Below are 11,841 nucleotides of genomic sequence, written 5' to 3'. Positions count from 1 at the left end.
TTCTGTGAAATCATTCTAGCATCAAGTCGTATTCCAACTCATAACCTGAATTCTAAAAGACAAAAGAGACATTGAAAATGTATGTAAAACTTCTACATATACAACTTATTTAAGGAATCACTGTTGGAAAATATAAAATAAATCAGCTAAAGATTTTCATTGAAAAATAGCCTGAAATGATGTGAGGTGTATCGAAGAACAAAAGGAAACTAAAGAAGTTCTCTTCAAAACGCTGCCAATGTGATCTGAATCTCTCCTTCGTTTCCTTCATATAATGAAACAGAATAGTCATTTCTTTGACAAAGATGCAATCCTGTGTATTGTATTGATGAATGCTCTTTTCACTTGCTCATTCCTCAAGGTGTAGATAAAAGGATTCAGAAGTGGAGCCACCGAGGTATTGAGCACGGAAATTCCCTTAGAAATAGATACTCTCTGTTTGACTGACGGTTTAACATACATGAAGATGCAGCTGCCATATGAGAGGGATATCACAATCATGTGAGAAGAACACGTAGAGAAAGCCTTCTTCCTCTGACTGGTTGATGGGATTTTTAGAATCGTCAGGGCAATGTAGGTATAGGATATTATCACCATTACCAATGTGAGTAAGAGTGTCACCAAAGCTGAGACAAAGCCCATCATCTCGAGGAGCTGTGTGTCTGTGCAGGAAAGCTGCAGGAGTGGAGTGGTGTCACAGTAGAAATGATCAATGATGTTGGAAGCACAGAAGTCAAGATTCAAGCCTAACAGGAGTGGCGGGAAAATAACAAAAAACCCAGCAAGCCAACAACTGAGGACTAACTGTATACAGACTTTATTGTTCATGATGATCATGTAATGTAGGGGTTTGCAGATGGCCACATATCTGTCAAAGGACATTGCTGCAAGCAGGTAAAATTCTGATGCTCCAAGTAGGAAAGCAAAGAACACCTGAGTAACACAACTGTTGTAATAAATGGTTTTGTCACCAGTTGCCATAGTGACAAGCAATTTGGGGATGCATGAAGTAGTGTAGGAAATCTCTAAGAAGGAGAAGTTCCGAAGGAAAAAATACATAGGGGTCTTCAGGTGAGCATCCACCAATGTGAGTGTGATGATGATCAGATTGCCAGTGATGCTGAGCAGATAGGTGAAAAGCAGGAAGATAAACAACACAACTTTCCACTGTGGGTCATCAGTCAAACCTGCTAGGATGAAAACTGTCACCTTTGTATGGTTCTTCATTGTGATCCTCTGGCTGTTAGCTGGTCTAAGTGGATGAGAGACATGGATGGAGGGTGGTAATCAGTACAGATTATACTAGTGATAAGTGGTGCTGAAGTACCATTGACATTGGAAAGGCAAGGTTTCAGCCAGCAACACAGAATACATCCATGATCTAAAGAGAGCTGTACCAAGGAAATAGTAGCTTATGGCTTCATGGTATCTGGGCAGAAAACAAAGGTATTAATTTATAATTCTACTTGCTAATAACTTATATAGTGGTGCTATTTGTTAATCTCTTATATGAATGCATAAGGGGAAATTAGAGGAACTGAATATGCTTTTTTCTTACTTTCTTGTATCTTAAAACTACAATGGTATTTCCTTTGTCTCCTCAGTTAAAGAGGATTGCTCTAATAAAACCTCAAATGTTTGCACACAAATCCAAAGTTACCTGAAGCATAGCAGTGTGTATTTTCATCTCCCCCTCCCTCTCTGTCCCCACTCCCATACACATATAAGCTTGGGAACAAGCACACAGGCACACACATGACATCTTCAGTATCTCAGTATAAAAGACTATCATCAATTACCTCGACTAATCAAGTTGAAGGATTTCAATCTCATCACTGCTTCCATGACTGTTTAAGTGAAGCCTAAGAATTGCTTTCAGTACAGTTTTGTTAATATTCCAATTGCTTTAATTTTGATGTTACCCTATATTCTGTGAACTTTCTATCCCAACACCAAGTCAGTGGAAAACTCTGGTAAAGCCAATGTTAATAACAAATTATAGTGGTTGTCTTCTGTGGTGGCATTATTGGTAATACAACATGGAAAAAAATTAATGCAAACATAGAAATACAGTTTCAGAGTTGGGGTTATCAAGGTATAACTATGTGGAAATATAGTTAGATAATGATCTTGAAAAGGAAAAAGTTAATGAATCTAAATTAAGCGAGATGAACTGTTCAGCATAAAAATTTCTCCACCTATTACTGTTTTTTTTCAAAAACTCAATTATTTACTTAAGTTTACATCCCACCACAGTTTCCCCATCCTTCTCTCCCCCGAGTCCCTTTTCTCACCCTCTTTGTGACCCCATCCACTCCTCCTCCACTTCTGTTCAGGAAGGCAGGACTCCCATGGAAATAAAAAAAACATGATATCAAGTTGAAGTAAAACTAAGTACCTTCCCATGTATTAAGCCTGCACAATGCAACCCAGTAAGAGGAGTAGGGTCCCAAAAGCTAGTAAAAGAGTCAAAGACAAATACTGCTTCCACTGATAGGAGTCCTCTAAGAGAACCAAGCCACACAACTGTAACATATATGCAAAGGGCCTATGTCAGTCCAATACAGGCTCCCTGGTGATCGATTCAGTCTCTGTGAGACCCTATGAGCTCAGTTATCTTAGGTGGTCTCAACACCTCTGGCTCCTACTATGCTTTCTCCCCCTTTTCAGCAGGATTCCCCAAACACTGCCTAATATTTGACTGTGGGTCTGCATTCAACAGTTATTGGGTGATACCTCTCTGATGACAATTAAGCTAGGCATAGTATATGGCCAGTTCAGGCTACATATCTGCTATTACTAGAAGTCTTAGTTGGAGATACAAGTGTCCCCCCATGAACCCTCCTTGTCACCTAGTCTATCTGTGCCTGTAAATTGTAGCATAGTTATCCTTTATTTTCGTAGCTAATATCCACTTAAGAGTGGGTACATACTATGTTTGTCTTCCAAAGATGGAAAACATCAATGACTGGAGATCTGTTGGTCTAAAAAGCAGGACGTGAGTTTCAATATCACATGAGTCCCTTAATACAAGCTTTAGGGACCATGCTATTCCTTAAAATATATAAAATCCCCGGCTATCCTTCAGATAAAAAGAGGTAGAACAGAGGACATGCTCAGTGTTGCAATCCTTTGTAGCATGCATAAGCCTTTGAGTATTTTTATCACAGGGAGAGAGTATGTACATACCTTCAGAAAGGTTGTTGATGGTATTACTATGCATATTTTAACAGAGTATTAAGTAACAAAATTGTGGCTCAGGCCAGAGGAAGCAGATCAATGCCGTGCTCAACCATCATCAGGGAAGCTTCTTCATGCAACAGATGGGAGTAAAGACAGAAATTCACAGAAAGAAATTATGCAGTGAGATAGCTTAGAACACTCAGCCCTAAATGAGACATCTCATCAAATCACTCCTGGCAGAGCTCACAGAACCTCAAGGAAGAGGAGACAGAGTGTAAGAGCCAGAGGCCATGGAGGACACCAGGAGAGCAGGGTTATCTAAGCCAACATGAGCAAACTAACTTAAGCAGCTAGCACAGGGCCTGCACGGATCTGCATATATATTAGGGCTTCCACTTTAGTGATTTGATGGAACACCTGAGTATTTGAACAAGTAGGTCTCTGTTTCTTGTGCCTTCTCTTCTTTCTGTTTGTCTTGCCCAATTCCAGTGTGTTAGTTTTTTATATTTTAATTTATTATAAATAATAATATTTAATTTCTTGGATTTCGCAGAGCTAGCTTCGTGAAGATTGAAATTAAAAGTAATGATATTTCTAGAGAAAAATCCTGGGGAATCATCATCATTAAACACATAAACAACTATGGACACCCCCCCTTGTTGGGCCTCACCCTCTGTGGGGAAATGAGGGGATATTGGGGAGGGCTGGGAGGAAGGCACGGGAGGAGGGGGAGGGAAATGGAGATGGACCTGGAACTGGCTTGTGAAGCAACATTGTTTCTAATCTAAATTTAAACTAAAATAAATAATAAAAAAGAAAAAAACAAGTTAAATTTCATGATTGTCATGACATTATCTGACAATACTTTCTTAAGCTACCAAAATAATCATTTACCATATCCAAAGTATGCATTAATACTAATTAATAACATATTTTTATACTAAAATACATATTCAAGGACATATTAAACTATTTTCCCATACTATCAATAGTTGTTTTAAAGAAAATAAATCTAGATTATTATTAAGGCTAAGAAAAGATACTCCAAAAAGATGCAGTAGCCTTAGCAGAAGCAATGTGAGGGTCTCACTCAGAAAATCCTTTGCAATACGGGGCAGAGTCTGCTGTCGTTGCATATTATGGTGTTCATAAAAACAGGTGACAGGAAATAGTATTTTTGTAGGACATTCATTTCACATTCAGATAACTGCAAAGATACATCTTACTAAGTTCCTAGATTTTCACAAAAATCTTGTTACAGCAATGATAAAAATCCATATAGCTGAGACACAAACTAAAGGCGTAAGATTATACTTTTGTCGAACTTCAACAATTACATTAACCAACTATTCCTCAACATAATATAACAAAATAAAGTTAACACTAGAAACGGAATCTATGAGTGAAACTTCATTTAATTAAATTAGCAATCACTAGTGTGAAATCAATGTAAAAATAAAAAGGTCTTTAGTTTTAAATTATCAAGTATTTAAATATCAAGGTCTGCCTTTATCTTCTTTTCTGTTTGAGTGAAAGCTTATAAAGTTGAATAAAAATAACTTGATGCTTAAAAAATCACAAAAGACGTAGAAGGAATTGCTATATTTAAATTTAGCCAATATCAATTACTTTCATATATTTGAATCCAAAATCAGTTTGTCAAAAATCTTGAAAATGCAGACATTTACTTGAAACATAAGGACAGTACCTTGAAAGAATGCAGACACAGTTGCACTTGGACAAAGTGATCTATGTGTTCGTGTTTTACTGTCCTATCTTAATGCTGATCTGAACATAGGCACTGTTCTGAATGCATCTGACTTTAACCCAGAATCTACAGTTTGTTTTTCTCATTATGAAGATTCTCTTGTAAAGGATTTCATTGCCTAATTTATTTCAGATTCACTAGTGCCTAGGGCCCGCTTATCTCATTGTAGTCACTAATATATTACATCATTTCCTACTTATTACCTACATTGCTACAAAATGAATTAATCATAATATTTTGGGGGTTTTCCTGATGTTGTTGTCTGAATGAAAATGTCAAGAGAGGATTAAAATTCTCATGAGATTTGAGATCCACATCAACATTTCCCAAGGAAATACCATTTTTATGCTATCCAAATGTTTTACCCAGACCAAGAAAACAAAAAAATTTGTTTAAAAAGATGTACCTTCAAATAGTGCTTTAAACTATGTATGTCTCTAGAGATGACAAACATTACTCTAATAAGTATTCAGGCATTAAAAAAACAACCAAACAAAAAAAAACATGCTTATGAAACTTCAGTAAAGTTGGACTCCTTTAGGTAGTTTTACTCAAGATAGAGTAGTTTATATTATTATATTTATTTATTTTACATCCAGGTCACAAATTCTCCTTCCTTCTCTCCTTCCACCCCTCACCCTGTCTGTTCTTCCCCTCATCTATCCTCCTTCTTTTCTGTTCAGGAAAGGGCAGTTTGCCCATGAATATGAACAATGCATGACATATAAACTTGCAGTAAGACTAAGCACTGCCCCGTGTACTAAGACTGCACAAGGCAACCCAGTATGAAGAGTCTGGTCCCAAAAGTCAGTAAAAGAATCAGAGAGACACTGCTCCCACTGTTAGGAGTCCTCTAAGAGAACTAAGCTACACAAATGTAATATGTATGCAGAGGGCATAGGTCAGTCCAATGAATGCTCCCTGGTGATTGATTCAGTCTCTGTGAGCCGCCATGAGCTCAGGTTAATTTATTCTCTGCATTTTTCTAGGTGTTCTTGGCCCCTCAGGTTCCTAGTGTACTTTCTCCCCTTTTTCAGAACTGCCAGAGGTCCACCTACTGTTTGACAATGGGTCTGTATTTACTTTCATCAGTTGCTGGATGAAGCCTCTCTGATGACAACTCTGCTAGGCACCAACCTATAGGCAGCAAACAGTAGAGTGATGTTTTCCCCCCTCCAATTGTGTGTGATGCCATCCTAGGTCTCTGGGTCATCAAGCCTGTGTTCCTGGTGCTCTGGGCAGTGTCAGGGACCAGCTTACTTTCCTGGTTTGGGACTTAAGTTAAACTAGTCATTGGTTGGCCACCCTTGCCCAAGCACATCACAGAGGCAGGACATAGTGTAGGTTGAAAGTTATGTGGCTGCATTGGTGTTCCAAGTAATTTATAAAACAAATGTTTTGGGGTTTGGAGAGATGTCTCAGTGGTTGAGAGCACTGGCTGTTCATCCAGAGGGCCATAGTTCAATTCCCAGCTACTACATGGTGTCTCACAACCATCTGTAATGAGATCTTGAGCCCTCTTCCGGCCCACAGGGATATATCAAAAGGCAGGACAATGTACATAATACATAAATCTTTAAAAAACACAAACAAAATGGTTTTGTTTTAGTTGATGTTTCTGATGTCTGTGAACACTGACCCAAATCTAATGGCTGCATAACAAGAACCTCATTCTCTTTCAACTGGTAACAGAGAGCAGTAGTAAAAGAGCTCCGGTAGATTGGGGGTGGAAAATGCGGGATAGGTAATCACTCCTGTGAAAAATGGATTAATTCATTCAGTCGTACAAATCCATTTCTAGGTCTCTGGAGGGTCATGACAGAATCCTACATTTTTTCTTATTTTATTTAACTTTTTACACATATTACTCTCAGGTCCCTTTTCCCTCCCCTCCTCCCTCAGCCCTCCATTTGTCCCATCCCCCCATCCCACTCCATCTCCGTTTTGCTCCTCAGGAAGGGTAAGGCCTTCCAAGAGGGATTTTCAGAGTCTGTCATATAATCCAGGGCAAGGGCTTGGCCCTCCCCCATGTGTCCAGGCTGAGAGAGCATATCTGCATATGGATTGGGTTCCCAGAGTCCATTTGTATGCCAGGAATAAATACTGAGTTACTCTCCAAGGTTCCATAAATTGCTGAGGTCACTTCTCTGACACCCAGGTTCTGGGGGGGGGGTGTCTGAATCAGTCCCATTCTGGTCTTGCAGTCATCAGTCTGTGGTCCATGGGCTCTCCCTTGTTTAGGTCAGCAGCCTTTGTGCGTTTCGCCAGCCTGATCTTGATTCCTTTGCTCATCACTCCTGTTTGCAACTGGGTTCGGAGAGTTCAGTTTGTTTTTCAGCTGTGGGTGTCTGCCTCTCCTTCTGTCTGTCACTGAATGAGGGTTCTAGGATGGCATATAAGGTAGTCATCAATCTCGTTATCAGGGGATGGCATTTAATGTAACCTTAATGCAAGTTGGTGTCATTTTATAGATCTGTGAAGTTCTCACTAGTGCCAGATATCTCCTCCAAATTATAATGGCTCCCTCTATTATGGTATCTCACATCCTTCTGTCCTCTATTCTTGCCCTGGCTCAACCTTCCTGCTCTCCTGTGTCCTCCTCTCCCCTCCTCTTCTTCCTTTCTCCTTCTCCCATCTCCCTCTCCCCTCCCTTCCCCCCTGCTCCCAATGCAATTAGGAGATCTCCTCCCACAACTCTTTTCCAGGTTACCATGCACATTTCTCTTAGGGATCTCCCTGCCCCCCAGACTCTCAGGTGGTGGGAATGTAGGCTGGCAATCCCCTGCTCCATGTCCAACATCCATATTTGAGTGACTACAGCCATGTTTGTCTTTTTGTGACTGGGTTATCTCACTCCGGATGGTTTCTTCTAATGCCATCCATTTGCCTACAAATTTCAAGATTTCATTGGTTTTTTTTTCTGCTGAGTAGTACTCCAATGTGTAGATGTACCACATTTTCTCTACCTATCCTTCAGTTGAGGGACATCTAGTTTGCTTCCACGTTCTGGCTATTACAAATAATGCTGCTATGAACATAGTGGAACAGACATCCTTGTTGTGTGAATGGGAATCTTTTGGATATAAGCTTAAAAGTGGAGATGCTGGGTCTTGTGGTAAGGTTTATTCCAATTTTTCTGAGGAATCTCCATACTGATTTCCAAAGTGGCTGAACAAGTTGACACTTCCACAAGCAGTGGAGTAGTGTTCCCCTTTCACCACATCATCTCCTGCATAAATTGTCGTTGGTGTTTTTGATTTTAGCCATTCTCACAGTAGAGGTGGTATCTCAGAGTTGTTTTGATCTGCATTTCCCGGATGGCTAAGGATGTTGAGCACTTTCGTAAGTGCCTCTCAGCCATTTTAGCCACCTCTATTGAAAATTCTCTATTTCTTTAGCTCACTTTTTAATTGGATCCTTTGGTGTTTTGGAGACTTGCTTCTTGAGTTCTTTGTAAATTTGCAGATCAGCCCTCTGTCAGATGTGGGGTTAGTGAATATGTTTTCCCATCCTGTGGGCTGCCCTTTTATCTTGCTGCCTGTGTACTTTGCCTAACAGAAGCTTCTCAGTTTCAGGAGGTCCCATTTATTAATTGTTGATCTCACAGTCTGTGCTACTGGGGTTATGTTCAGGAAGCTGTCTCCTGTACCAATTCGTTCAAGGGTACCACCCAATTTCTTCTAAGAGGTTCAGTGTGGCTGGATTTATGTTGAGGTCTTTGATCCATTTGGACTTAAGTTTTGTGCATGGCGATAAACATGGATTGATGCGCAGTCTTCTACATGCCAGCATCCAGCTATACCAGCACCATTTGTTGAAGATGCTTTCTTTTTTCCATTGTGTATTTTTAGCTTCTTTGTCAAAGTTCAGATGTTCATACATGTGTGGGTTAATATCAGGGTTTTCTATTCGATTCCATTGGTCTACCTGTCTATTTTTGTGCCAATACCAAGCTGTTTTCAGGACTATAGCTCTATAATAGAGCTTGAAGTCAGGGATGGTAATGCCGCCGGACGTTGCCTTGTTATACAGGGTTGTTTTGGCTATCCTGGGTCTTTTGTTTTTCCATACAAAATTGATTATTGTTCTTTCAAGGTTTGTGAAGAATTGTGCTGGTATTTTAATGTGGATTGCATTGAATCTGTAGATTGCTTCTGGCAGAATTGCCATTGTACTACATTGATCCTACCTATCCAAGACCATGGGAGATCTTTCCATTTTCTGAGGGCTTCTTTAATTTCTTTCTTTAAAGACTCAATGTTCTTGTGATACAGATCTTTCACTTGTTTGATTAGCATTACCCCAAGGTATTTTATGTTGTTTGTGACAATTGTAAAGGGTGATGTTTCTCTGATTTCTTTCTCAGCCCTTTTATCGTCTGTATATAGTAGGGCTACTGATTTTCTTGTAGCCTGCCACTTTGCTGAAGGTGTTAATCAGCTGTAAGAGTTCTCTGGTAGAGTACTTTGGGTCATTTATGTAGACTATCACATCATCTGCAAATAGTGTAAGTTTGACCTCTTCCTTACCAATTTGTATCCCCTTGATCTCCTTTTGTTGTCATATGGCTCTGTCTAGAACTTCCAGTACAATATTGAAATGGTATGGAAATAGTGGACAGCCTTGACTTGTTCCTGATTTTAGTGGAATTGCATTGAGTTTCTGTCCATTTAGTTTGATGTTGGCTGTTGGTTTGCTTTATATAGCTTTTATTATGTATAGGTATGTTCCTGTTATCCCAGATCTCTCCAAGACCTTTATCATGAAGGGGTGTTGGACTTTGTCAAAGGCTTTTTCAACATCTAGTGAGATGATCATGTGATTTTTATTTTCCAGCTTGTTTATATGGTGGATTACATAGATGGATTTTCATATGTTGAACAATCCCTGAGTCCCTGGGATGAAACCTACTTGGTCGTGGTGAACTATTGTTTTGATGTGTTCTTGGATCCGATTTGCCAGTATTTTATTGGATATTTTTGCATCAATGTTCATGAGGGATATTGGTCTGAAGTTCTCTTTCTTAGTTGTATCTTTGTGTGGCTTGTGGATCAAGGTTATTGAAGCCTAGTAGAAAGAATTTGGCAAATACCCTTCTGCTTCTATTGGATGGAATACTTTGAGAACAATTGGTATAAGCTGTTCTGTAAATTTCTGGTAGAATTCTGCACTGAGGCCATCTGGACCTGGGCTTTTTTTGGTTGGGAGACTTTTGATGACTGCTTCTATTTCCATAGATGTTATAGGTCTATTTAAATTAATTATCTGTTCTTGATTTAATTTTGGCAAGTGATAGTTATCCAGGAAGTTGTCCATTTCCTTTAAATTTTCGAATTTTGAGTACAGGTTTTCAAACTATGACCTAATGATTCTCTGAATTTCCTCAGTGTCTGTTATTATGTTCCCGTTTTCATTTCTGATTTTGTTAATTTGCATGTTCATGCTCTGCTGTTTGGTAAGTTTGTACAAAGGTTTGTCTAGCTTGTTGACTTTCTCAAAGAAACAACTACTCTTCGTTGCATTGATTCTTTGAATTGTTTTCCTAGCTTCTACTTACTGATTTCAGCCCTCAATTTGATTATTTCCTGGTGTCTTCTCCTTGTAGGAGAAAGCCTGTATGCCGCCATTAACCATATGACTTACTAGAGGCGCATACAGATGAGGTAATAAAAGGGCGGTTTACCACACTGCTAACCACACCCACTTTAGGCATGACTAAAGACGTATATGGCTGGACGTAAAGACGTATACGTACGGAGGCGGTGAACAACGCCCCCCTAGCACAGACTTGCGGCTTGATTAAGGCAGTCATCCTGACTAGGCATAAAAAAAAAAAAACACCAAAAAAAAAAAAAAACAACAACCCAGCAAAGTTGTTTTAAGAAGCTTCGCTAACGATTTAAAAGTTACAGCTGGAAGTGGCAGTGATCACAACTCCAAGCCGGCAGCTGGAGTCACGCTTACGCCCGTCATCTTGAAAAACCTGCAGTTTAAACTGCCACGGTTTTACAGATAAGACACGTGGCCAGAAAAACATAAAGATTTACAGTAAAGTCAGACTTGGATGAAGAAAAGCCTCCAAAGGTTTACAGTGTGTTTAAAAATATATGTAAGATTGAGAGAAAAAAGAAGCGGCCGGCTGTGGTGGTGCACGCCGGTAGGATTTGCTGCAGAGGCAGAGGCAGGCAGACTTCCAAAGAGAAACCCTGTCTCAAAAAAAAAGTAAATAAATAAATAAAAGTAAAGAAATAGAGAAATAATAGATAAATAAATAAGCCACGTAAAGATAAAAATACACATAAAGTCTGGATACTGCACGCTATTATGTTTTCCTGTTTTTTTCATTGCTCAGGAAGGAACAGCTACTAAAGTACACTTGATTATAAATGCTGCTGAATTAATCCAACTTCTATCTTTTAAAAATGCCTTGACTTCAAATTTTAAGTATAAGGATATGTTACTCAGAAAAGGAGTTTCAGTTTATGTTTCCACAGAAAATGAAAAGCTGAGGATTCCTTCCAGGCTTCTGTGGTTTGATGAACCAAGACCCCCGGAAGCAGTGGGCCAGGTGTTCCAACAATTGAGACAGCTAAGATGATGCACCTTTACAGACCACGAAAATAAGGACTTATACAGGTTTCTGAGTTTTGTCATGATCCCCATGGTATGAACAGCGCCCCCTTCCAGCATGAAGCAGTTTGGAATGAGCGATGTCCTAATTCCCATCTTGTTTATAAATCTTTGTTTTCATTTAAATGGGATTGTTTATAATTGGCTAGTGTTCACAGCCGATCTTTTTTAATGGTAAAAAAAGGGAATTATGGTATGGGTATTGTTTTTCATTTATTGATACAAATTCAAGGTCAATTTTGTGATGCTTAATTTTCTCC

At 39.2% G+C, this 11,841-nt stretch overlaps 1 protein-coding gene across 1 annotated transcript; it reads right to left on the bottom strand.

Moving 5' to 3' along the window:
• Positions 1-288: 288 nt before the first annotated feature.
• Positions 289-1,227, bottom strand: LOC121143074 (olfactory receptor 6C74-like). The gene has a single exon (XM_040754275.1). It carries the CDS (start codon positions 1,225-1,227, stop codon positions 289-291), a length of 939 nt encoding a protein of 312 aa, XP_040610209.1.
• Positions 1,228-11,841: the final 10,614 nt, after the last annotated feature.

This window comes from Mesocricetus auratus, unplaced genomic scaffold, assembly GCF_017639785.1.
Source record: "Mesocricetus auratus isolate SY011 unplaced genomic scaffold, BCM_Maur_2.0 Super-Scaffold_100011, whole genome shotgun sequence".
Classification (NCBI taxonomy): domain Eukaryota; kingdom Metazoa; phylum Chordata; class Mammalia; order Rodentia; family Cricetidae; genus Mesocricetus; species Mesocricetus auratus.
This window is presented reverse-complemented; position numbering and strand designations above follow the sequence as displayed.

Bases quoted from the DNA above. Each gene is read 5' to 3' on its own strand.
- LOC121143074 (XM_040754275.1), bottom strand. From the start codon at position 1,227: ATGAAGAACCATACAAAGGTGACAGTTTTCATCCTAGCAGGTTTGACT.